The sequence below is a fragment of the Alligator mississippiensis genome, chromosome 7 (assembly GCF_030867095.1).
Source record: "Alligator mississippiensis isolate rAllMis1 chromosome 7, rAllMis1, whole genome shotgun sequence".
Taxonomy (NCBI): Eukaryota; Metazoa; Chordata; order Crocodylia; family Alligatoridae; genus Alligator; species Alligator mississippiensis.
In genome coordinates, this window is record NC_081830.1 from 9,955,380 (window position 1) to 9,981,621 (window position 26,242).

The window sequence follows — 26,242 nt, forward strand, 5'->3', positions numbered from 1 at the left end:
CCTTGAATACTCCCTGCATCCAGCCCCAAGGGTCACCAGACCCCTGTATGTGTCAGCAGTCATGGGCTCTCTGAACGGCAGCTGGGAAAATCTGGAGGCCAAGCCCTGCCCCATGGTGGGTCCAGAGGCCACATCTTCCACCCCCGTGATCAGCAGGGCACTGCCTAGGACTCAGCATCTTCCTGCCTGCCTGCTGTCCCTCTTTCTAGCGCTGGCCCACTGCTAGGAGGCGTTCAGAAAAAAACAGAGCTCGGGCTTGCCCTTGTCAGCCCAGTGGTGGCAGCATGCAAAGCTGGCAAGCTCAGTGGGGTAGAGTGTTGGTTGGGTTGGGGCCATGGGGCCATGGTCCATGGCTGGGTCTCAGGGTCAGAGGCTTGTCACAGAGAGGCAGAGGGGCGCTTGGTTGTATTGGCAAAGCCTCGGTGCAGGCAAGGAGCCCAAAGGGCTGGGCTGGGCCAGCACCACTCATCAGGGCTGTTTCCATGGCACCGAGGCAGGCTTGTTAGGGCTGTGACTGTGGGGGCGTCAGGCTGGCACAGTGCCCAGGGTTGGTGATGGTGGGGGGGAGTTGCTGCAGTGTGATGGAGCAGGAGTCAGGCTGGATCTGTTGGTGCCTCTCTCACGGGTTGCGGGCTCTGTTGCTGGGGTGGGGGCTGCATGGCGAGAGTCAGAGGCTGCTGGAGCTGGAGCTGAGAGGACAAGGCTGGGGATGGGGAGAGAGCAAGGAGCTGGGTGGCACCGATGCCTTCAACTGCCTTTGCTCTGCTGTGACTTGGCAGGCTGGGCGAGTCATCCTCTTTAAAGATGCTGTGCTCACTATTAGCATAGTTGCATGTGTGGTCCCAGTGAGGGTTTCCTCTCAGCCTGGAGCACTGGGCATGGCCATCTCCTGGCACCTGGCCCATACACACAGCCCAGGCAGGGCAAGGCAGCAGCAATCCCAGCCTCTGTGGGAGGGTGTTGTGCCCATGCCCAGAGCTGGGAAGGCAAGGAGCCTGCCCCAGGCCCCTTAGACATGAGGCGGTGCCTGCTCTGGGGCTGTCCTGTCCCCACTGGTGCAAAAGCCATTTAGAGAAGCCCTGGGGGGGTCTCACCGTGCTGGTGTAGGGAGCCCACTGGCTCCAAGCACCCTGCTCTGCCTCTCCTTCTGCCATGGGGATGTGGCCCCTCAGGCACCCGCTTCCCCCAGTCCCTCCAGGGGGGCAGAGACAGGGACAGCCATGGCACCAAGACCGGCAGCCAGTTTCCCAGCTGTGCCAGTGCCCAAGGGGAGCAGGGAAGACTGGGCCACCGGTGCCAGCTGTGGGGCAGAGGCGGGTAGAGAAAGCCTGGCTCACCCGCCTCTGGTGTGGGGGGACGGGACATGCTGCAGCTGCTCACGGAGGCGGGAGGCTGGGGCTGCCAAGGCAGCGGCACCAGCAGAGGCACTGGGGTGGGATGTGATTGGCAAGTGTGCGTGGGATGCCAGGCCTGGGGGCAGCCACGCTGGGGGACTGGCAGTCTCTGATCTCCCTGTGTGGCTCTACGAATGCCTGCCACCCCAGCCCAGCCTGCCCCACTCCCCTCTTCCAGCATCCAGGCGCTGCGGGGATAGCACCGTTCCCTTCCTGTCCTGTGCAGGGGCAGACAGCACAGTGCGGGGACCCGCCACCCCCTTCACTGTGGGCACAGTCGTGTCTGAGGCTGTGGGTACCAGGGTAAGAACGTAGCTCATTCGGGGAGCAATGGGATGGAGGAAGCAGCCCCTGCTCTGCCCTGCCTGGTGGGTCCAAGGTCAAGTCTACCCCCTGCACTCCCTTGCCCACAGCGAACACCCCAGGCCAGGCGCACAGCCCCGTGGCAGTGGGATCCCCCTGTGACAGGGACCGGGCAGGTGTCTGTCTGAGGTGGGCTGGGAGCAGCTGACAGGTCTTATTGTGGGGGGCTTTGTCCTGTGGGATCCTGAGTGCTGGGAGGAGGACAGTCTCGCTGAGAGCCTCAGGAGAGCAGGCGGTGAAGCCCTCAGCTCTGCAAAGAGCCTGGCGGCTGCACCCAGCCACCTGGCTCCACAGCCCCGAGTGATTGGCACCACTGCCCACCCTGCCGGCCAGGGAGTTCCCTGGCAGGCTCCCACCTCTAGGCCGTGATGCGGGTCCTCTCTGCTGAGCCGAGCCCAGGAGATCCAGCAGGGCTTGGCTCAGCTCTCACAGGGACTGCCAGCCTGCTCTGGTCAGCACCCCCAGCTGGCGTAGACCTCAGGGGGACCTGCTGCTGCCTCTGGAGCCTGGGGGTTTCCTGCATACCCCGCAGCCCTAGCACAGGCTCCATCCACAGCTGCAGAGGTACCTGGATCTCTAGGGCTGGGGTGTCTCCCTTGTGCCCTCTCTCACTGCAGCTGGTGGAAGGTGGGAGCTGCCTCTCCTCAGTGTCCAAATGTGTCAGCCACCTGGCTGCTAGAAAGACCCTGCTCCCATCCCCTGGGCTGGGAGCTCTGAACCCCTTGTGCCTCTTCCCTGGGAGAGCCAAACCCTGTCTCAGGCAGTGCCTGGGGTGAGGCAGGCTGTCAGGCCGGGCCCCCGGGTGCCCATGCTGAGAAGGAGTGGGACATGTCCTCCATATTCCTGGGTTCCCCCATCGCCCCAGGGCCCAGGGAGGGCAGTGCCTGGCTGCCAATGGAGCTGCTCTGAGTCACGCTTCCAGCCACTGCTGGGGGTGGCTGGTGGAGCAGAGCCTGGCATTGCTCTCAGGAAGGTTTGGGGGGAGAGGGGTGTTACTGCCACTGGCAGTGAGAACAAGGAGGTGGCAGCAGGCAGAGAGCTGCCCCAGGAGGGTTCAGACAAGGCTGAGCATGCTGGGAGCAGGGGCTTGGCCTTGATGAAGTCCCCTCCAGCCAGATTTTCCTGCAGCGCCCTTGGCAAAACCGGAGGGGATACTTATTGTCAGGAGCTTGTCACCAGTGAACAGAAGAACACCAGAGCTGCCATTTACTGGGGCAGACCCAGTCTTGCCCAGTCTGAACCGGCCTGACCTTGTTAGTGTTTTCTCATAGCGAAGCCTCTCCACACCACTCATCATCCTTGTTGCCTTTCTCTGTACCTTCTCTAGTTCCCCTGTCTCCTTTCAGAGTTGCGGGAACCAGAGATGAGCACAGCATTCAAGGTGTAGATGCCTCAGGGATTTATAAAGAGACATCATGATGCTTTCAGTTTTGTTCACAATTCCCTTCCCCTGACGGAACAAGGGAGGAGATTCAGGTCTGAGTGTCCCTGCTTGTTCTCACACTCACTTCCAAACCAGGTCACCCGTGATGCCTCTTGGGGAGCAGGGCCCCAAGACATGTTGGGGAATCTGGGTCATGGAGGCGATGATGGGCAGACTCCTACAGGGCCTGGGACCGTGTGGGACAGGCACAAGGTGGAGTTGGGATGGGAAGGAGAGGAACCCCCTGTCCATTGGGAAGCAAAGCACCCAATGGGCTGGGCTGGGCTGGGCTGATGACATACCTTGAGTAGCAACACCCTCCCAGGCCCCTGTCTGAGTGCAGGGTGCCCTTTGCTGCCCGTGCTCCAACCGCCCCTGGGAAGGAAGCTGAGCCTGGTGATGTGAACCACTGTATGGACTGGCACGGTTCTGGGGCCAGGGACTGAGGGGTCATGTAACCAGGAGGGCAGAAAGCATGCCGCAGGGGAGCAGTGGTGGGCTCTGCCGACGGGGTATCTCAGAGCCCTGGTTTGGATGGCTGGTAGGATCGTGGTGGTTATTGTCTGCCCTCTAGGATCTAACAAGACAGAGACCCTTGCCCAGGGGCCCCAGCATCTCGCTCACAACCCTGAGCTGAGACAGCAGGGATCTGCTGCGAGAGACCCCCAGGGCTCTCCCTGACGGAGGATCTGTCCCACCCTGGGGTCCTGTTCATAGGTCCCAGGGACAAGATGCAGCTGGACAGCAAACATCGTTGGCCATGGCAGTCCTGTGAGAGATGAGGCAGCATGTTCATGAGCTGAGACCAGAGGGTCGGAGCATCTCATGCCTGTTTTGCTTCAGCCTTCACTAAAAAGATTAGCTGATCAGCTGACTAATGCAATTAGCAGCTGGGGCAGGGGGGGCAGGGAAAAAAACCCAGCTACTGTCAGGAAAGAACTGGTTAGAGGCTACCTAGAGAAGGTAGCTGCCTGGAGATCAGTTGGGCCTGCTCCCCCACCACCCCCTCCAGTGGATTCAAAGGAACAATTTCATAGCTGCTAATGACAATGGTGGAGAATACGGGAAGGCAGGTGAGGCTCCAGGAGATAGGAAAGGGCTGGTGTAACATTAATCTATGGAAGGGGAACAAAAGAGGGAGGAGAGGGAAGAGATGGCCAGCCTGAGTGCCCAGAAGCCCTCACGTAGGAGCTAATGAGATAATACATCTGTGCACAACATCGATTTGTGGAGAACAGAAGCTCATCAACCCAACGTCCTTGCCTCCTAGGGGAAGGAGGGAAGGCAACATGATGTCTCCAGGCTGTAGTAAGGTGTCTGACCCTGCCTGCCTGTCTCCAGGAAGCTTGTGGGGGGACACCTGTAACTGGAAGGCAGTATCCAGCCGGTTTCCTGGGGGTCAGTCCTTTGTCAGGTCCCGGTCTTGTTGTTAAAGGGGACATGGGTTCATCATACTAGATCGGGGGGAGGGGGTCCCTGGTATGGTGGAGGTTGCTGGAGTGAGAATGCACAGCTCTCCCACCAGTGGAAGACTTGGCCCAAAATCAATGGAGGAGAAGCCCTATATCGAGGATGAAGGCAAATGGGGGAGCAACAGATAGAAACTCGGCCCATGAGGTGAGACTGAAAGAGCTGGGTGGATTTAGCCTGGAGATGGCAGGGAGGGAGGGTGGGTGGTGGCTTCCAATTGGAGCCAGGGCAAATCAGAGCAGACCTTAAGGAAACTTGCCCCCTGCGAGGAGAGCTCAGCCCTGACAACAGCTCCTCATGGGGCTGGGGGATCTCTGGTGGCAAGTGTGGCTGCAGCCTGTGCTGCCTGGGGCCAGGGGTTGGATGCAGTGACCTCTCAGGGTCCCGTCCAAGCCATGTGAGGGCACAAGAGGAAATATCTCCATGGGCTAAGGCCTCTCCTCCTTGCCTGACACTCTGTGGCTGGACTGGACCATGGGGCTCAAGTCCAGGCATCCTGCTGCCTTCTCACCCCTTCAGTCACTGGGCTGGATCCATGGCCAAGGCAATCAAGGTGACCTAACTAACTGGGCTTGCTCCTTCTCTCCCCAGATCATCAGAAGCTGGAGCGTGAGGCCCGGATTTGCCGTCTCCTGAAGCATTCCAACATCGGTGAGGGGCTCCTGCCGGCATGGAGAGGGGCTGTGCTGGTTGGAGAGGAGACTTGGGGGTTGGGAAGAAAGGAGGTAGGGGAGCTACAGGGGGTCTGGTGGAGGAGGATGCAGCCTGTGGCTCTGTGGAGGAGGATGCTGCCTGCCACAGTCCTCGCTGAGTCCAACCCCAGCTTGCAGGACATGGCACCCACGTGGCTGGGGCATAGAGACCACAAAGGACCTGCGTGCAGCCGGGCATGGCATGGCCCATGGCATCAGCACATCCATCGGTTGGCCAAGGAGCTGTCACACCCTCCCCGGTGGCAGCTCCCAGGCTGTTGATACTACTTATTTTTCCTTGGGTTTTGTCCTTTTTTTAGCCCCTCTCTGTACCCTACCCCCTTCCCCCCCATTAGTTACTATAGAAACAGTGTCGTCAGGACTCCCTCCAAGGTGGTGTTTGAATACAGCCAGGAGTGTGGGCTGCAGTCGGTTTATGTAAAGGGCCACGATGGAGGCAGAAAGGCAGGCAGGGCCCTGCCCTGATGGATGGGCGTGGGACAGGCAGACAGAGCAGGCAAGCTCCCTTGAGCTCCTCCCAAGCCCTGGTGGGGACATCCAGCAGCAGTGTGAAGGGGTGGGGGGCCACGGCACACCTAGACTATGGGGTGCTGCCAGCTGGCTCCATGCGAATCCCCAGAAGTTGGCAGTAGGCATGTCCTGTCGGTGAACACTGGATCTCAAGTCCTCATAGCTCGGGAGCCCCTGTCAGGACGGCACAGATGCCCCCATGACTTAGCAGCACTGAATGCAGAGGCCACGTGGCGGACATTGCTCCAGAAAGCCCCATGTGTGTCCCACAGATCAGAGGTGCTTCTGGTGTGGCCAGGGGAACCACACTCCTCCTTGGACAGTGCCAGGGAGCTCCTGCACTGGCTGGTGTGGCCCCCATGCACTGCCCAGGCTACCTCAGCTTGTGAGAAGCCCGTAGTGGTGTTAGTGGCCTAGTGCTCATAGCTTGGTGCCACCACCACCGAAGCTGGTCCTGATATCAGACAGACAGGCGTGGAAGCTGGTCTGTATTGGCAGGCCCCACCAGCAGGAAATGGAGTGGCTGCCACAGGCCACACGTGTCTGGCTTGGAGCTCCCCCAAGACCTGGCCACAGCCTTTTCTCTGCCTTCTGATCTGGCATCTGGCACAGGCTCAGGAAGCCCCCCAAGGTGCCTGCGGCTCAGCAGCATCCCTCCAGGAGACGAGCCAGAGGCTCCCGGAGGCAGTACTGACTTGTTCCGTCTGTTCCTTTCCAGTGCGTCTCCACGACAGCATATCCGAGGAGGGCTTCCACTACCTCGTCTTCGACCTGTGAGTACAGCACATGCCAGCCCTCTGCACACGACCTTCATGTCTCTGGGTCACTCCTGGCTGCCAAGCAGCATTAGTCAGAGTGAGGGTGGCTTGCAGCGGGGCAGCAAGCTGCGAGAGGCAGGGAGCACAGAATCCCTTCCTCCATCGTGGGGCGTTGCTTTTCCTCCAGGACTCGCTGGGGAGGTGGTTCTTTGTATGGCAGCAGTAGGTATGGGCCCCACCTTGGCTTTCTCTCTGGCAAGCAGCAAGAACCGTCCATGCTCATGGGGGACTCAGAAACTGTGGTGTGCTCCCACACTGCCTGTTACTAGGCCAGCAAGAGTCCTGCAGTTTGGGAATATGCCATACCTCGTGTCTTCTGATGGGCACTGTGTCTTAGCATGCATTGACTGTAGTATGGAGGTCTGTGTTCCTGGACAATTGTGCATGGGGGAGCTGGACTTTCCACAACAGATCCTGAGATACTGCAGCTGGAGGCTCTTTCCTTAGTGAACAGATGTGAAAACCGGGAGAGGGGCAGTAGATGGGGAGCTGCTGCTCTGAGCTGCCCTGTGCCTCATGAGAGACATGGCCTGTTCCAATTCCGGTTTGCCAAAATGAATGGGAATTGCCGAATTCCCAAATGAAAAATTGCAGTGCTGCATCCCAAAGGTCTCCAGGGCTCATAGGTGTCAGATCCAGCACGCCCCAGCCTCTGCGGACTCGAGGTACCCTTCAGCTCTTGGTTTTTCCTCAGTTTGACTCTGGAAAAGGAACAGCGGTTTTTTTCTCTTGTCAAGAGCTCAGGAAACCCCCAGCAGGACAGGATGTTTTTAACACTGTGGGGATCTGAGATCTCTGGGCTTGTCTCATGAGTCAGGGCTAGCATCATACAATACCCTTGTAAGGTGCTGGAGGCATCCAGGAGTGCCACAGTGGCCTGGTTGGGAATCAGGGCATGCTCCCGTGTGTGTAGGTGCTAAGGATCTGTGGCTTCCCCCAAATGGACCACATGTTGAAACTGGGGTGGCAGACAGCTGTCTGTGGTATTCGCTGGGGAAAAGATTTTTCTATTCAGGACAGCAGCTGTCCTAGGACCTTCTCTGTCCTCTCCAGTGCAGCCTTACCTGCCCAGCTGCTTGTGCCTCCAAGAGGCAGGGGCTGAGGTCCAATGTGGGGTGAACTCATCCAGTGACAGTGCCAAGGCAGGAGGTTAGTGCCAGGCCTTTAGGTCCTCAGCTCCTGGGCACCATTGGCATGTACCCAGCTGGGCATCTGGTGCCTGACTCAGAGCTGGGTGCAGTAGTTGTGGTGTATCATCCATTTTCCAAGGCAGGTGCTGGGAAGTATGAAGCTGTTGGCTGGTCCGGAGGAGGGAAGTTGGCACAGGGAGAAATATTTCCTTTGGAGGCTGGTTTGGTGGGTTGTCTTTTTAAAGGAAACTGTTAGACTGTCCATGGGAAACCTGCCTGAGATCAAGGGAGAAAGTGGGGTTTGGTTGGCTTTTGTTTGGAACCCACAAAGCAGCCAAGCACACTGCTCTGGGGTGAGCAAGAAGGTATGGATCAACCCAGAGGGAAATATTTCCTTTTTTCCCAAAGAAACACCACCATCGCCCTCCAAAACTGCCTATTTGCAATGGTCTTGAACCATGCTCATCCCCAGAACAGAAATACTGAACCTCTGAACCCAGCTCCAGGGTATCCTCCCTGAATTAGCTCAGAGGGTCCAGGCTGGGCAGGCGGAAGAGCCGTGCTCTCCCCAGGCATGGGGAGATGCAGCATGCTGGGCTCAGCTGCCTCGCGCCTTTTTCCCGATATAGCAGCGAGTGATCTCATCCCTCCTGCTCTCTGACAGCTCTGGAGAAGCACTGGGCTATATTTAGCTCTCCTCTGAGTCAGTGCAGTTCCAGATCCCCCTCCCCTGCAAGCCTCCTGAGCCACACAAACCTTGGCACGTCCCTGGCCTGAGAGACATCGGTGCCCTAGTGTCGCCTGCTCCCGTTGCACTGGGGGGCTGGGCCCAGACAGTGGGGGCTACTGGATCCAGAGGGCTAGGGGGCACCCCACTGCTTCGTTGCTGTTTCCACCCTGGGTCTCAGGCCAGGCTAGGATTCCCCCCAGCTACCAGCCCCTGGAGCACCCACTGGGGGATCCAGGAGCAGCCTGTTCCTGCCCCACAGAAATTCAGTCTGTGCTAGCTGCCCCATATCTCAGTAGTTGAGAAGCAGAATGACTGTAGCGTGGATGTGACTAGGATGTGGCTAAAACCTACAAGCTTTGTGGCTAGAACCTACAACCCACAAATTGATTGAGAACAGATTCGGTCTAGATATCAGGAGGCATTACTTTATGGTTAGGGCTGCCAGGCTCTGGAATAGGTTCCCAAGGGAGGTGGTGCTCTCCCCTACCTTGGGAGTCTTCAAGAGGAAGCTGGATAGATATCTGGCTGTGGTGTTATGACCCCAGCACTCATTCCTGCCCAGGGCAGGGGGTTGGACTTGATGATCTGTTTGGGTCCCTTTTGATGCTAGAAACTATGAAACTAAGCTTGGCAGCTGGTGCCCTTCAAGTTAACATTCCCTGGGCATCCGGGCCTCCAAAATCTGTCTTTGCTGGACATGTCCTAGTCACAGTGTCTGGGCACCTCAGTCCCTGACCACAGGTCTGAGTGGGGGAGGGTGAGCCCCACTCCTCCAGCCAGGCACCAAGACCCAAAGCAACGGGACTGGAGACAGCAGGGGCTGGGACCCAGGTGTCTGGCTGCCCACAGAGGCTTCTCCCATGGGAACGGCATCCACTTGCTGGAGCTGAAGGGAGTGGGCAGGGCACCTCCGGGGCCTGGCATCCTCACTCCACCCCTTACCTAACCTGACAGCAGTGTGTCGGGGTGGGTGCTGTGGGGTGCTAACCCCTGCCTGCTCTGGTTGCAGGGTCACCGGTGGGGAGCTCTTTGAGGACATCGTTGCCCGGGAATACTACAGTGAAGCTGATGCCAGGTGAGCGCCACCCTCCCAGCCCCCCACTCCTTCCCTTGCCCCTCTCACCTCCTCACCCCCACCCCTGCTTATCTCTGTCCACCCCAAATCCTGCACCATTAACCCATTCATAAACCAGGCAGAGGTCTCTCAAAGCATCTGAGTCCTCATCCCTTCCAGCGCCCCTGGGCCCAGAGTCCCACCTCTGCACACAGCCCCATCCTGGGGAAGGGGCTCCAGGTGTGTGGGCAGGTGGCAAAGTGGGGTCAGAGTTTCTCAGGCCTAGCCCTGGGGCTTGGAGGAGGGTCTGTGTGGGATCTGGGGGGTCCCTGCTGCCTCTTGCCAGCTCAGAGTGGGGGCAATGCCAAATGCAGCTCACTGGGGGATTGAACTGGGTCACAACCCAGTGCTCACAAAAGGCAGCAGGGCAGGCTGGGTTAGAGGGATCTCAGCTGGGCCTGGCAGAAGGAAGAGCAGGGGCCTGGGCAAGAACCAGGCAACAGGGCCAGACAGGCACAGAGGGGTAGCGGGTCGGGACATGGGGATGACAGGGCAAGCTGCACTGATGCAGGTGGGGTGCAAGCACTGACAGGGCTGTACCAGGGGTTGCCTGGCCTCTGGCCCAAGCAAGAGGACTTGGATGGATGTGGCTAGGACCTTGTTGTGGGGCGCTAGCATGCCTCCTTCCAGCTGCACAGGAACTCTGCAAGCTGGGAGCAAAGGCAGGGCAGTGGGGGACAAGGTGTCCCAGCCCAGTAGCTGCTCCTCAGACAGCGTCTCTGTCCTGCTGTGCCCCCAGGGCTCCCTGCATGCAGTTTCTGCCCTCCTCGCTTCCCGCTGCCTGTCGTGTCTCACCTCTCTTGGTCTCTTTTTCTCTCTTTTTCCGTCTCCCAGCCCCACTTCACATGGGCAGGGGATCTGGTCTTTAGCCACTGGTGTGACCAGGCTCTGCCTGGCTTCTTCTTGAAGGGGTCAGGTTGTTGTGCCCCAGTGTCACCCCTCTCTGGGACCCCTCTGACATCCCCTCGGGGCCTGTCACGCCCTGAGCTGGGGATGACCCAGCCTGGCCTGAAAGGCTGAGGGGGAGGTGGGGTCCCAGATGAGGGGGCTGGGCTGGCAGAGGACTGGGGGAGTAGGGGGGGCAGGGATCTGAGCTGGGGCTGGGGGCTAATTTGGAGGGCACCAAGCAGAACTGGACTTGTGGGGAGCCCAGACCTGGCAGGGCAGGGAAGGGATTTAGCTGTGTCCCTCACTTCCATACACATCCCGGTCCCCAGTGCCTGTGGAGCTAAGGCCCCCTGCCTGTTATCCTGGCTCAGGTGTGCAAGGCAAGTGTCCCTGCCATGGTGACAGCCAGTGCCAGGTGGGTCTCAGTCACCTGGGCAGCTGAGACACAGAGGCCAAGCCAGGGAGAGAGTCTGAGGGAGGCTGATGTCGGCTCTGCCTTGGTCCCAGCTGGCTGGAGAGAGGCCAGGCCACCATGTAACACCCGGGGGCGGGTGAGTCCGGTGTGGCATTGTCCATGGCCGTTCCAGGCCATGTAGTGGAGTAGGGCACGGCAGGGCCATGGCACACTAGGGGCCTGTGGAGGCTGCTGTCAGACATCTGCTGGTGGCTGGGGGTTGATCCAGCCGCAGCCCGTGGTCCTCCTGCCCAGTCAGCCAGGCCACGTTAGTCCCTGTGCTGTTGCCAGCCCACAGAGCCCTCCCTCCCTGGCACATGCCCCCTTTGTGCCTGCTGTCACAGGCCCCCCAGCGTACCCTCAGCTCTGTCCTTATGGTCCAGGTGTCTCCGGCCACTTGGTCTCAGGGGCATGCTACCTTGCCCGTGCATCCCCCCCAGCCACCCGCAGCTCCCAGTGCCATCAACAGCCGCCCATTAGGGCAACCTGTCGGCGCTTTCACGACATTTTGTTTCTCTCCTTCTCTTGTCCCCCCCCATCTCCGCCCTGTCCCCCATGCCCCTCTGTCCATCTGTCTATTCCTGCCCTTCCTCCACCCCAATGCCCTTCCCCTCTGCGCCCTGCCTCATGTCCCACCGTGCCTGGTTTCTCTCTGTGCATTGTGGTGCCTTTCTCTGCCGCCCCCTGCACCGTCCACCCTGGTCTGGGGCCTCGGCACCTGCCTGTGTCCCTGCATCCGACTGTCCCGGCCTCCGTGCCCACCTGTGTCCCCCCCACCACCATGTCTGACTTCTCTGCCTCTCCCCAACCCCCCCTCCCTGACCCGCTCTCTCTCTCCCTTCCTCCCCGTTTTGTTTTGCAGTCACTGTATCCATCAGATATTAGAAAGCGTTACTTACATTCACCACTATGCCATTGTGCACAGGGACCTGAAGGTCAGTATACACCTATCCCCATTCCTCTCCCAGCGCCGGGCTTGGGGGTGCCGGTGCTGCCCCGGCTGGGGCCCCCTGGGAGTGCCCCCCCAGCCAGTGCCCAGGTCCCTTCCCCCCGCGACTTCTCGGTGGTGGTGGGGGGTGGGGCAGAGGCAACATCCAGGGATCTGGTGCGGGGGGATTTTTCTCTGAAATGCCAGGCTGAGCTTGCATGCAGGTCTGCCTAGCACCCCTGGGGCAAGGCAGGGCAGGCAGGGCTGAGAGCCGTGGTAGTGCCAGGATGCAGATACCTCCCCTCCCCACCCCGCCCTGCCCCGCCACCTGGGACCTGACCTGCTCGGGTTCATCTCCCCTCCTTCAGACACAGAACGGTACTGGGGCGGCTGGAGTCGAGGTGCATTTCACTGTCTCATCCCCCCCATCACCCCTCTCCTCCCTCCCCTCACCCCCTCCTTTCTCTCTCTCTCACTCTCTGTCCTCTGCTGTTTTGGCGTCTCTTGTCTCGTTAGCCACCCTCGCTCTCCTCCCCTACCCCAAGCCCTGCATGGCTACAAGTCCTGTCTCCCAGACCGAGGATGGACCACTGGCTCCAAGGCCAGAGGCAGCACTCCCCACCCCAGGCACACTCTGGCACCGGCCTGGGAAGGGGATGCCAAGGCCCCAGTGAGGAGCATCCCTGGCTGGATCTGAGGCAGAGGGATCCTCTTGGACACTGAAGGGCTGGGGGTTCAGTCTTCTTATGGAGCACTGTGAGGCTGTTCCCAGCCCACCCAGCCTTCTGCATGGGGCTGTGTCTGAGCACAGGGTGCAGGAGGACTCACGAGATGCCCCCTCTCCCCGCTCATGATGGAGGGGCCCTGTTGCACCATGGAGGTTATTCAAGACCTAGCTAGACAAAGCCCTGGCTGAGATGATCTAGTTGGGGCTGGCCCTGCTTTGAGCAGGGGGTTGGACTAGATGATCTCCTGAGGTTCCTTCCAACCCTCATTTTCTATGATATTATGGCCTGGGGCCTCCAGTGCCTCACAGCTGTCCCTCCAGGTGCCCTCTCACAGCGTGAGTCAGGTGGCGCCAGGGGATCCAGCTCCGGGCCAGGTCTGCGACCGACTGGCTGCATCTGTGGGTCAGACATGGAGCCCCTGGGGGTTGACTGGCTACCTCTCTAGGCCAGATATGGGGTCCCTGGGGGTTGCACAGACACTGCCCGTGAGAGTGGTTGTCTGTGCCCTCATGGAGCTAGAAGTGCCGCTGGGTGTGTGATGGCCCAGGGCTGTAGCCAGGGACAGAGGAACAGAAAGCCCAGCCTGCCACTGGGCTGCCTTTTTCAGAGGCCCCAGCAGAGGCAGCTTGAGACTGGGGGCAGAAAACAGCCCCTGGGAGTAAAGTGAAGGGGCATTAGCAGGTGGAGGAATCCCTGCCCCCAGCCCAGGCAGGTGCAGTGCAGGTGAGCAGAGCAGATGCAGCCAGGCCCTGTTCTTGGGACCAAGAGCTGTCCTGCCTCCCCATGGTCTCCACTCCTTGCACACAAGGGGAAGGAATGCAGTCACCAGCACAATGGCCTGGACCGGAGCAGAGAGAGGATCCGGGGCTGTGCAGGCTGGGACGTGGCCTGAACTCCCCAGCCTGTCATGGCCTGGCTCCTAATGGACCGTGTCAGGCAGGCCCAATTGCTGGAGCCCGTTGTCGCGTGGTGCACCCATCAGCATAGCAATCGAGGCCAGAGCCTGGCAATGGGAACTGCTGCACCAGGAAACCTAAGATATACTAATTAGGAAGACTGAGCACGAATGTCAGGCTGCAGAGGGAGCAGACCTGCCACCAGCATGATGAGGACAGGGGACAGACCACGGCCCCTGGAAGGGCACAGGGCAGTGTTGGGGGTGCGCCATTCACCCCCAGAGAGAGCAAGTAGGCAAGGTGGAGCCAGCACCCCCTCCCTGCCTCTGGGAAGGCAAAGCAGCCTGCCCAGACCCCTGCAAAAGGTGGCAGGGTCAGTCTTATGGCCAGGATAGAGCCCCAAGTCATGAAATGTCTGGCTGCAGCACCCTGGCTTCTAGGAGTGAGAAGTCACCTCCCTCCTCCACACCTTGAACACCAGCATTTCATGCGGGCCCAAGGGCTCTGTCATCAACACCCAGGCCCCTCACAGGTCAGCCAGGCCAGCCCCTGGCACAAAGGTGGAACACAGTGCTCCCAGATGGATACCCCTTGAGCTTCAAAGGAAAGAGCTTCCCCTGCCTCCCTGGGTGGCTTGTTCACTGCTCTCCTGCACTGACCCTTCAGAAGTGTCACCAGAGGCTCCAACCTCAGGCCACCTTACTGCCATCTCAGCTCCGGAGCAAGGGAGAACCCCCATTCTCCTTGCTCTTTATGGTGGCCTTTCTAATACCTGACCTCTCCTCCCCTGTCTTCCCTCAGTCTCCTTTCCTCCAGGCTCAAGGGACCTGGTTCCTTCAACCATTCCTAACTGTATTGGGACTGCTTGATCATCCCCATCTCTCGCCTCTGGGTCCTTTCCATTTGCACAGTGGCCGGTGATGCCTGCGGTGGCCCTTGGCTGGCTAGGCCCAGCTGGAGGATCTTTTGGGGCATGTCTTCTCAAGGTCCCTATTCCCCCCAGCTCAAAGAACGCAGTTGATGCCAGCCACCTCAGCCTCCTCTTCAATCTGGGCCTCAAGTTGGTGCCAGGGGTGGCCACCCTCTGCATAACGTTGGCTAGCGAGAAGTGACCCATGGCTCACTGGTCAGAGTTCCCCCATCCATGAAGTGCTTCAGCCTCCTCGTCTCCCAGCAAGACAACTTGTAGGACCAGTCTTGGAGTCCTTCCAGGCTCCACATGCCAGGAAGAGCTGCCGGGCTTTCAGCTGAAACATGCCGCCCTGGGCACAACGCTCAAGTCTTCTGGTCTCCTTAGCAGGTTCTTCCCAATCCTTGCAGTCTTACCATGACTCTGGACTCCCCTTCAGCCCCCTTGAAGCCAGGCAAGGGAGCTCAGCCAGAGTCCCAGGCCCCCTGCTCCATGCATTTGCTGAGCCTTGTTTCTGGAATGGCGACACCAGCTGAGGCCCTGTGTGCACGCGTGAAGCTCAGCCAGGCATCTCTTCATGGAGAGAGGTATCCCAGTGTCCCGCAGTCGGCGAGAAACAAGGTGCTGGCGTTAGGGCTGTGCAAAGTTTCTGTAGCCGATTCGATTTGGAGGAGATGTGGCCCAATTTGAGGGCTGAATCTCCAAATCCAAATCAAATCAGAAGACCCATTAAAAGGTCCATATTGAACTGGAAGCCTCCAAATCGAATCAGAAGCCTCTGAATTGATTCGGAGATTCAGGTGGTCCCCGCTCACCACCACAGGCAGCTAGACCTGTGCTCCATACCGGTAAGTAGGGGGCTCAGGGGCTGGAGGAGGGGGGAGGGGACCATGGGGGGACCCCCACCTGGCCCCCTCCCTCACTGGCTCCCCCAGCCCCCCCCTCCGCCCCCCCCGAGCCTTCCCTCCCATGGCTGCCCCACCTGGACCCAGCATCCTGGCACTTAAAAAAAAAACCCTTGCGATCACTGGCTGCAGCAGTGGCAATCGGGTACTCTGGGCGCTCGTGGCAGAGCCCCCCTGTGCAGTGTGGGGCAGCAGGGATCGTGCCCCCCGCAGCCTGGCACCTATGCAGCAGCTGTCACATCATACAGGTACAGTGCAGCTCAGCAGGTCATCACGTGCTGTCCCAGAGCTGGTTTGGCTCCATGTATCAGCCAGAGCCCAGCACCGCTCAGCCCCAGTAGCCCCAGTTCATGGACAGCATGCGGAGCCCCACAGCACCCTGCTGAGCTGCGCTGCACCCACGCGATGCAACAGCTGCCACATGGGTGCCAGGTGGGGGGGGCTGATCCCCACTTCCCCGCACTGTGCAGGGAGGCTCTGCCATGAGCCCCCAGAGGCCCTGATTGCCACTGCTGCAGCCAGTGAGTGCGGGGCTTTTTTTTTTTTTTTTTTGCTTTTTTTTTTAAAGTGCCAGGGCCAAGCGGGGCAGCCATGACAGGGGCTGGGGGAGTGGCCTGGGTGTGGGGCCCCACTGACCACCACCACACCCCTACTGCTGACACTGCTGCCGCTGCCTTTTCAATTCAGAGGAGATTCATCTCAATTTGGCGGCCGAATCAGCTGAATTAAATCAGGACAGCGATTCGAATTACTGAATCGAATCACTGTCCCTCCAAATCAGCCGAATCCAAAACCAAATCGAATACTTTCTGCTTCACAGGAGCCTAGCTTGCAAGTAATGCAGGGTTCCTCCATAGTTCTTCCTCCCTCCATGCTCCCCATCCCAGCTGGAGTCCATGGGGAGGGCAATGTGGAGCAGAGCCCAGAGCAGGAGGCTTGGCCTTGCTGTGCAGAAAGGGTCTGGGGTCTGGGTTTCCCCTACCCAGTAGGTGCAGATGGCGAAGGATGAGAAGACCAGGCCGGGGGAGCTCAGGGCTTTGCATGCGTTGCTGAGGTAGGACTGGACGTAAAGGATTCTGGCAAAGCTGAAGAGGCATCTTTCTCTGGCTTTAGCTGAAGGGAGGTGGAGCAGGAGGCCAGCTACTCTGGAGGTGACTGCTCCAGACTGCCCCCATTCTCTCCCTGCGAGGAGGTTAGCCATGCTAGCCCTGCCGAGGAGGGAGCCCATGCTCCCCTGCCACTAGGGCATGCCTAGCAGAGCCAGCCAGTGCCTGTGATCTTTCCCATGAAGTTGGGGAGGCTTCACTGGGGGGGAAGAGAGCTGCCACGCAGAGTGTGGCAGCTCCCAGGAGCTGTCACACCAGGGGCTGTATGGACATGGGGGTGAGCGGTGGCCACTTCCCTACCTGGGAACTGTGCTATGGAACAAGCTCTGGGGCTGGGGCTGGGGCTGGCTCAGGGCAAGCAGGAGGGAAGGAGATCTGTGCAGGGGTTGCAGGCCCAGGCAGAAGGGGGAGGCTGGAACCACAAGCTGCCTGGGCCCCTCCCAGCACGGGCACAGCTGGATTCAAGGGCCAAGTCTCAGCCCCCACCTTGCCAAAGCTGTTGGGATTAACAGGGTGTGACCCTGACACTGCATCCAGCAAAGGGCTGCCTGGGGAGACCTGTTGGATGGGGTCAGTGCCCATTGGTGACCCCACTCGCTGCCCCCAGCTGTAGCTCGGGCCAGCTCCTGGGCAGCTAGGCCAAGTTGAGAGGGAGCGTGACTCCTGTCCTCTCCATCCTCCTCTCCTCTTCCTCCTGGCCCCATTCCCCCCATCGCCCCCTTCCTGCCCCCGCTCCCACCCCCCCGCGTGGTCGGTGCCAGTCCCCGTGAACTAACACGCCCCGTGGTGTTTGCATGCAGTCATTGCATCCAGCAGATCCTGGAGGCTGTTCTCCATTGCCACCAAATGGGGGTCGTCCACAGGGACCTCAAGGTGAGTTGCCTGTCCCACTGCTCTGTCCGTCTGTCCGTCCGTCCGTCTGCATTCCCTGTGCATGGGGGTGCTGGCGCCGGGGTGTGGAGCTGCCCATCCCGCCGTTGCAAGGGCTCACGGGAAAGAGGCGCGAGGCCAGGCACCCATTTGGGTTTGGCCCAAGAGAGCGGACAGCAACGGGGGACGCTACTCTCACCACGCCGGCCAGGTGGCCACTGTGCACAGCTGGGCTGGGATCTGAGGTGGCTGGGTGAACCCTTCTCTGCCAACAAGGGGCAGAGAGCCTCGTAGCCATGCCCACACGTTCATAGAGGGGGCTGTGCCACCGCCAACGTGGGTGCTGTTCCTGGCACAGCTTGCAAGAGCCAGGCCCCCACACTAGCTTGGCAGGGGACATTGGTGGGTGGTTGGCAGCCCACGGTGTTCCCATGGCCTCAGGGGTGAGCTGAGGGTGCAACAGGGAGAGGGAAGCTGCCCATTAACCAGAGTCCATTCTGGACTCACTGCCCAAGCCCGCATCCCCTGAGATCCAGATCTTGTGTCGCTGCCTGGGATTGCTGTCTGGCTCTCCTGAGGCTTGGGGCCACCCTGGAGCATCCCAGGACTCATGGGATTGGGAAGGGGTTTCACAGTGTGGCTGGAGGGACATGAGGGCTGAGCTGAGCCAGGACCTGAGGCACAAGGAGACCCCCAACGCATTCTGCTGGCTTCCTCCCACCCCTTCCCTGAGCCACTCACCCTCCCAAACCATCCCCACCATCGCTTCTCTTCCCATGCCGCGGCAGGGGGTAGCTCTACTTATCGAGGGTCTGTCTCCACATGTGTGCATGTCTCATGTCTGGTGGCCCCTTGTGCCAGTTTTCCGTGCTCCGTGGTGCACGGCAAGGCTCTCTGGTCCTGGTTTCCTCCTCTCCATGAGCCTGAGAGGGGGTAGGATGGCTCATCCTCTGTGGCTGTAAGCCCAGGGGAGTGTCCCAGTCTCCATGTGTGTCTGTGTGTGGTGCGTGTATTGGCCGGGAAGTGTCCTGTGGTTGTCTTGTCAGGGCCACGTTGTCCTTGGACCTAGTGCTGCCATGCAGAGAGCTAGACTGTCAGGGGAGCTAGCAGCCTGGGAAGGCATGCTGTCACCAGGCCACAGAGCCCATGGCCATGCTGGGACCGGCAGAGCATCAAAGGACTGGGCCTTTTGTTCCCAATGCTGGGGGGTGGTGGCCAAGCTGGGCTCCCACACTTCTTGGTGGGTGAGGCTGGGTGTAGGACAGAACCATGGGAGTTGGGCCATGCTGGAAGGGGCCAGGCTGAGCAGCTTGGCACCGTGGGGGAGGCCTGGGGGTATTCTGCAGGAGCCGCAGCCTTGCCTGGGGCAGCTCCAATGCGGCTTGTATCTATCCCACACAGCTCCAGGGGCACTGTGGTGTTGGGCAGGGGAGACAGAGGCCACAGAGCAACTGGAAGAGCCTTCCCAGAGCAGGCAGGAGCCGGGTCAAGGCAGCAAGGGTCTGTGCCTCTGGCAGCATCTCAAGAGGAGTGGATTAGCAGAGCCACAGCCTCGTGGGAGGCACTGGTGCAAGTCTGGGCCCAGGCCGGCTGTGTGGCTGGCTGGGCAAGGGCAGGGAAAAGTTCAGAGACCTTCCTGCCTTTGCGCACCATGTCCTGACAGCGTGGACCTGGAGGGAGGTGGCTGCCCTGGCAGAGAGGCAGTGATCCTGGCTCCCTTTGCCAGGACCACGGCCAAGCCAAGAGGGCTGGTGCCCAAGTTCCCTGCAGCCTGGGCTGGCACTGGCCCTTTTGGGAAATGTTTCCAGGGGTCCCCAGAAGAGCTTGGTGACTGGGTAGCTTTGAGTACTGGGCTCCAAGCAGCCCCATGGGGGTAGAGCAGTGTTGTGGCTGTGTGGTGAGGCCATGGGGCTGGTGCAGCCTATGGCCAAAGGGCACTATCGGTTCCTAGCTCACATGGTTCATGGTATGGGTCACCTCGGGAAGGCGTACATGGCATTAGCTCCTCCCAGCTGCAGGCCCCAAGCGCAGCGTAATGATGGTCAGTGCCCCAACCCTGTGCTAGAGCAGGGATGTGCCCAGAGGCGGCAGTGGGTAGAGGCTGGGCCAGGCCAGCCTGGAGAGATCTGTATAGCCCAGGCTGCTGGTACAAAGCTGCAGGGCTGGTAGGAGCTGGTGACTCCTCCCCCTTCCCCCCCCACACACACGCACATCTCTACCACCCTGCTCCAAAATCCTTGTTCTACCTGCTCGGGCAGACCACCAGTCTCTGACCCTCAGCTGCAAACCAGATGTCCTTGTCTCTCTCTGTCCCTTCCTTTCCTTTTCTCTCCCCCGCTCCTCCCCCACCTTCCCTCTCCTCCTGATGTTGGCACCTGGGTGCACCCCGCAGCCGGAGAACCTGCTTCTGGCCAGCAAGTGCAAGGGGGCGGCAGTGAAGCTGGCAGACTTTGGGTTGGCCATCGAGGTGCAGGGGGATCAGCAGGCCTGGTTCGGTGAGTGATGGACACCCTCATCTCCCCCCGTCTTCAGGTGCCCAGACTGGCAGTGCCAACACACTTTGTGCTCTTTCCCCAGGGTTTGCAGGCACCCCTGGCTACCTCTCCCCTGAAGTGCTGCGTAAAGAAGCCTACGGAAAACCCGTGGACATCTGGGCATGTGGTAAGTACCAACCTGGACCCTGGTTGTTTGGGTGCTGTGAATGTGGGGCTAGCTCATCTGCTGGTCAGGGCCTGGCCTGGGTGTGGGAAGCCAGGGATTTAGTCCCAGGTTCCCAGGAACAGGTGTGCTAAGGGGTTTAGGCACCCTCCCTCAATATGCCAGGGGCTGAGTAAGGTTGAGGAGCCTGTCCTGGGCTTTCCACAGGAGCTGGGCACCTTGATCCCCTCAGTGCTGAACAAACTCCTCTATTCTCCTTTGGTACCTTGAAGGTCACTACATGGATCTGGCTCTGGTACACAAAGGCTTCCCAGGGCAGTGCCAGCAACAGAGCACCAGCACTGCAGCTGGGGTTTTCCCATGATGGGAGCCTGCTTGGGGCAGGGCTGAAGCCAGGGCCTGGCCTTTGGTGGAGGGAGGTCGCTGCTTTGGGGAGGGGGGCCTTTGGCAGCCCTGCTGAAGGGAGAACACAGTCTGGACGGCCCTGTCCTGATGCTGGTGCCTTGCTCTCTCCCCAGGCGTGATCCTGTATATTCTGCTGGTGGGCTACCCACCCTTCTGGGATGAAGACCAGCACAAGCTGTACCAGCAGATCAAAGCCGGCGCCTACGATGTGAGTCCCTAGTGGATGCTCTCCGCAGCTGCCCTCCACATGGAAGTCCCTCCCAAATCTTTGGTGGCTGCGGTGATGGGCCACGGGCCCACCCTGATCTCCAGGGGTGGCTGCTGTCCAGCCCCAGCCTCACGCCCCATTTCACAGCCACCTGTCCTGGGAGCTGCCCTGTGGAAGGGGAGGCCCCTGAGCGCACACAGGCCCACCTAGAGCCTTTGGCGGCTCAATGTGATCTCGGTGCCCATGTGGGTTGGGCCTGGTGGCAGTTAGGAACCCACCTTGAGACCCCCTGAGGGGAGGTGGGGCATGACTAGGTCACACAGAGTGAACTGTGCCAGGGCTTGCAGCTTGAGAGTTGGGGTGGGCCCATGGCAAGTCTGTCCCATCAAAGCTCCTCTGGTGCCCAGGCGTGATTCTGTTGCTTGGCACATGATGGAGCACAATCTGCATTGCATCCTTCACTGCTGTGCCAGTGGGGAAAGCTGCCTCCCTGGCCTGCTCAGACAGAGCCACTTCAGAGTGTCCCACAGGATTCAGGGGTTTGGCGGCTCTGTGTCTAGCGATCCAGCCTGGGCTTCCTGAAGGAGCCTGTGTGATTCAGCCTCCTCCCACCCTGAAGCCTCCTCCTGCTCCGTCCAGAGCTGGCAAGTTGTCCTGGGGCCCTCGGGGAGCGGGGTTGATGCCAAGTATCCCTGGCATAGGCAGCCTGGAAGACTGCTGCACAGACACTCCCCCCCGCACCACCCCAGCACACAGCAACTCCCCCACCCGGTGCCTCCATGGTGCCTGCCAGTGCCATGCCTGGCACCCAGGACTCTGGTGCTTGGAGGCAGGTGGGAGGCAAGGCACAGGTACCTGTGGAACTGGAAGCCGGGTGTGAAGTGATGCCAGGTCCCTAGAGAAAGCCAGAGCAGGGCGGGGGCTGTGCCAGGTCCCACCATGGCCCAGGGAGCCGGCAAGGGTGGTAACATGGCATCCTGGCTCCCTTGCAGACCCCAGGCAGGGCAGCGGCTCAGGGGACACAGCCAAGACCCCCCGACGGCGTGGAGGGAGCATATGGGAGTCCCTCAGGAGCCAGTGGGTATCTCTCCGCTCCCAGCCGCTTGGGGAAATCAGCCCCCTCTCTCCTGCCTCTCTCCCCCTCTCCTGCTGGCGCTTTCTTCCCCTCTTGCTCACCTGTGCTGCCACGGCGCCTCTCCCCCGGGTTCTGCTGGCTGGGTCACGGGGTCTTCCCTGGTTCCACTGCCCAGTTCCTTTCCGGCTGCTTCCTAGGGGTATCCTATTGCAGACCCTGGGTCCGCGGTCTCCACAGCTGGCTGTGAGGTGGAGAGCAGCTTCTGGAAGGGGACCCCCATGCCATGCAGTCATCCCCAGCTAGCAGCATCCAGCACAGAGGCTCCCCACTCCACTGCCCCCAGTTGGCCCAAGCCCTTGGCTGCCCCTGCAACTTTGTCGCCAGCTCTCAGCACATCCAGCCTGTCCAGCATGGGGTGCCACAGTGATGCAGGGGCCAAGGAGGGCAGGCAACAATGCTGAGGGTTGCTTTTCAGGGGGGAGCCAGAAGTATCCTTTTCATCTCCCTCTCTGCTCCCTGAATCCACCACCAAAATAACAGCCCACTGCTGTGCCCAAACAGCACAGCAGGCTGGGCCTTGGCATGAAAAAAGGTAGGGGGGCACCTGGGTCTAAGGGGGCTGCTGGACATAGCCAGCCCCTCTCCTGCTGCCCCTGGACAGCGACACCTGCCCCACCGCCACATTTCTCTCCCATAGTTCCCATCCCCCGAGTGGGACACGGTCACCCCAGAAGCCAAGAACCTCATCAACCAGATGCTCACCATCAACCCGGCCAAACGCATCACAGCCCATGAAGCTCTGAAGCACCCATGGGTCTGCGTGAGTATTGCTGCCACCCCTTTCTCCCCCTGCTCACTCGCTGTTCCCCTCAGTCTGAGTTGGGGCTGACTGGGCATTCCCCACAGCCCCCAGCCCTGTCCCAGGCCACACCAATGGGGCCAGGCCATGTACAGTCTTTGGAGAACTGCCTGGCATAATGCAGGGGGTCTCACCTGGCAGTGACTGGCACTGTCCCCAGGTGGCTGTGCCCCCTGCTGCCCTGCAGGGATAAGGGGGCCAGGTGGATGGTCTCCACACTGTTCCCTCCCCAGCGGGGCTCTTTGTGCCCCCTCCTGCCAGCCAGCCCCTCACTTTGCTTCCTGTCCTTCCTTTTTCCAGCAACGCTCGACCGTGGCCTCCATGATGCACAGGCAGGAGACCGTAGAGTGTCTGAAGAAGTTCAATGCCCGGAGGAAGCTCAAGGTGGGTCCTGGTGCCAGGGTGGGAATCTCAGCCAGATTTGTGGCAGTGCCCCCCTCCTCCCCACACCATGCCCTGTACCCTCATGGTGATCCAGGGCAGAGATCTCACCCCATCAGAGGCTCTGGGTAAACTCCCAGGGACTTCCAGCTAAACCAGAGGAGCCCACATCATCCCAGGCTGGTGTGAGGGTCCATGTCTGTGCCACAGCTGCCAGCCTCACTGGGCTCTCAGGCCCACCGTGCTGATGTCTTCAGCCCTGGTGAACTCCCAGCTGGGAACCGATAGAGCCTGGGGAAAGCCTAAGAGCCAGGGGGAAGATAAGAGCTGGGAAGGGAGAGAGGCTCTGCATGGTTTGCCAGCCCCAAGGTGATGGGGCCTGGGTGTGGTGTGCATGTTGGTGACCTCCCTGGCAGGAGAAAATGGAGTTGGGGAAGAAGGTGATGGGATCTGGCGGGGGTAGGTGGCTGCCTGCCCTTACCCACCACCACCATGTTCTCTTCCAGGGCGCCATCCTCACCACCATGCTGGCCACACGCAACTTCTCAGGTGAGCGTCTCACCATGGCTGACCCTAGCCCAGAGACGGGGCCCCTCTGAGGTGGGTGCGGCCGCGGGAGCAAGGAGTAGGCGGCAGCCGTGACCCTAGCCCCACGGGCGGTGGAGACGTGGGCACCAGCAGGGCCCAGAACTGAGAACATGCAAGCTCATCTCTCCTCTAGGCAGCTGCCCCAGATGTCTGCTCTGGAGATGAGGCCGTGTCGGGGCTCTGCCTGGGGGTTCTGGGGGAGTTTGTGTTGCAGGGGAGTTACTGCTGAAGGTTTTCTTCCCTCTGTCTTTCTCTCTGAGCTGCCATTCTCCAACTGAGTTTGGGGGTCAGCAGCGTGTTGCCCCCAGGAGAGCACCAGGCTGAGGGCTGGGAAAGCTCATTTCCCAGCCCCTGGCACCCCTGATCTATGTCCCCTTCTCTCCTGGGAGCTGGATCCTCCAGCCCCATGCAGCCTAAGGCTTCCTCCTCCCTGCCCCCACCCCTCTGCCTATTGGGGGGCGGGAGCAGCAGTCAGGAGGGGAGGCATCAGAGAGCAAGGCTGGGTGCAGGTAGCCCTGAGCTGTGGAGCACGGGCTTTCCAGGCACCAAGGGGCTGAGGCCTGCCAAAGAGGAGCACAATGGGGCCATTCCCGTTTGGTGCCAGGGCACTGTGGGGCTTGCCTGGTGTCAGAAGGGCCCCCAGCTCCCCTTCAGGCCACTGGGGCTAGGCAGGAGGGCAGGAGGATGATGTAGACATCCTCATGCCTCTGGGCCCCATCTCCAGCATCTAGACTGGAACGCTAATCTGGTTTCTGCTTCCCTTGTCTCCTCTCTCCCCCTCTGTCTGTCCGTCTGGCTCCCTCTCTCTGTCTTTCACTGTCTCCTGCCCCCACCCCACCCCTTCCCGTCTGCTGTCCCGCTCTGTTGGCTTCCCTCCACCCCCCGGTGCTCACAGTGGGCAGACAGACCACCGCGCCCGCCACCATGTCGGCAGCAGCTTCCGGTGCCACCATGGGGTTGGTGGAACAAGGTAGACGTGTCTTGAGAGGGGCCTGGCCTGTGTTCCCCCCACCCCGCCTCACCCTCCTCAGCCGTCCCAGTGCATGTCGCACATGCCCCATCCAAGGACCCCCCACCCCATCAGTGGGATGAGGCTGTTCATGACCCAACACAGCTGCCGAGCCAGGGCACAGGTGGGAGGCCAGTCAGGGGCCTGCTAGCAGGGCATATTGGCAGCAGAGGCTGGGAGAGAAGAAGGCAGGGGAGATGCCCAGAGCCACTGCAGCAGAGCATCATGTCTATGAGGACCACCCTGCAAGGGGTCTCGGTGCTGGATCCAGGGCAGCTGGATCCCCGGACACAGAGGGGTGGGGCTGCGCTGCGGGGACTGAGCTCTGCCAATGCCCCTCCCCCTGGCATGGCAAGCCTTTGCTGTGCCCACGGGTGAGAGCTACATGCCAGTGGCCCCCTTGGGAAGCACAGCAGAGGCTCTCCCATGGTCAGATCTAGGTACTGCAAGGCCAAAGGAAAATGTTGGCAAGCACCTGAATCACTGGGAAGCAAAGCCCCCCAGGGGCCCTTTGTGATTGAGGAGCTGGCATCCAATTTTCCAAAGCTCTTTCTGGAACTGAGTTTAGGCACCTGGTTTCTAAAGGTGGTCAGGCAGTGCCTGGCAGGAGGTTGCAACTGGCAGGGCACCTGCCAGCCTTTAAAAACCCAGCCTCGGGCACATTTGGAAATGGTCCCTCTGCTTGTGCCCCTGCCATCCAGCCGGGGCATCCCCCAAGAAGGGCACATACCCCAGATCTCAGAGCTAGCGGATCCCACTCAAGCTACATGGGTCCTGGCCAGGCCACCAGCATCCTTGGGACCAGCATATCTGGACAGAGCCCATTTCCAAAGGTGCCCAAGTCACTTGTGGAGCCTAAATCCTCTGCCTCTTTGCTACCTTGGTGCCAAGGAGCCGGGCCATGCCTGCACACACATCAGGAGATCAGCTCTGACCATGCCAGGCAAGGGATGCTGCCTAGCTCCCCTCCCACTGCCAGGCTTCCCCACTGTAAAGCAGCCTTGCCTGGGCACCTCTCTGACTGAAGAGCTGCCTCTCTCTGTGGCAGGGTCAAGTCGATCCTAAAGCTGAATTTGGTTCAAGTTTGGAGGATGGAGCTGAGGGAGACCATGGAAAACACAGGGATAATTTCCTGTGGGTACATGCCTGTGTGCTGCCCATAGCCCTCAGGGCACACCAGGCAATGAGGAAGTGGAGTCTAGTGCCCATGGTTCCCCCAGTCAGAGCAGATACCTGGGCAGGTCCTTTGAGGTGGTAAAGCCCCACTTCTTTTACCCAATAGTGAATTGTCCATCTGTCCCTCTCCCTGCTGGGTCAGGCGAGCTGGCAGGGAGGGGGCTCTTGTTCTCCACTCATCCTCGTTTTACTGGGGGGGTTTCCTTTCAGCCCATCTCCAAGGTCACACACAAGGGTTTGTTCCCCCTTGGAGCCCTTTCCCGGCCTCACCCCTCAGCCCGTGCCTGCTCCCCAAGGGCTCAGCAGTCTCCAGAGCTGGCCATGCCCGGTCATGGGGGCAGGAGTCACCGTGGGGTGACAAGCAGCCGCCCCCTGTGCCCTTGTCCTGCCCGGGGTCCCCATGAATGCTGTCTGTTTGCTTGCCACGGCCTGTCTGTTCCTTCCTCCTTGCCTGCCAGGTGACTGTGGTGACCAGTGCATGAGGTGTCAGAGGCCCCCTTGCATGCTGGTGCAACCATCCTCCAAGACGCAGG

General features: G+C 60.3%; 1 protein-coding gene across 10 annotated transcripts in view; it reads left to right on the top strand.

Annotated features, from left to right (window-relative positions):
- Positions 1-26,242, top strand: part of CAMK2B (calcium/calmodulin dependent protein kinase II beta) — a 61,450-nt gene that overhangs the window by 16,174 nt on the left and 19,034 nt on the right. For 6 of the 10 annotated variants that reach the window (XM_059730495.1, XM_059730487.1, XM_059730486.1 and 3 more), the window contains exons 3-13: positions 5,242-5,301; positions 6,592-6,646; positions 9,561-9,626; positions 17,281-17,353; positions 19,743-19,845; positions 19,928-20,011; positions 20,527-20,621; positions 22,394-22,516; positions 22,856-22,939; positions 23,443-23,485; positions 24,420-24,494. In XM_059730495.1, coding sequence (XP_059586478.1) covers positions 5,242-5,301; positions 6,592-6,646; positions 9,561-9,626; positions 17,281-17,353; positions 19,743-19,845; positions 19,928-20,011; positions 20,527-20,621; positions 22,394-22,516; positions 22,856-22,939; positions 23,443-23,485; positions 24,420-24,494 — 861 coding nt within the window. The remainder of the gene's footprint in view (positions 1-5,241; positions 5,302-6,591; positions 6,647-9,560; positions 9,627-17,280; positions 17,354-19,742; positions 19,846-19,927; positions 20,012-20,526; positions 20,622-22,393; positions 22,517-22,855; positions 22,940-23,442; positions 23,486-24,419; positions 24,495-26,242) is intronic. The other 4 variants (XM_059730491.1, XM_059730492.1, XM_059730493.1 and 1 more) reach the window with 1 other exon arrangement.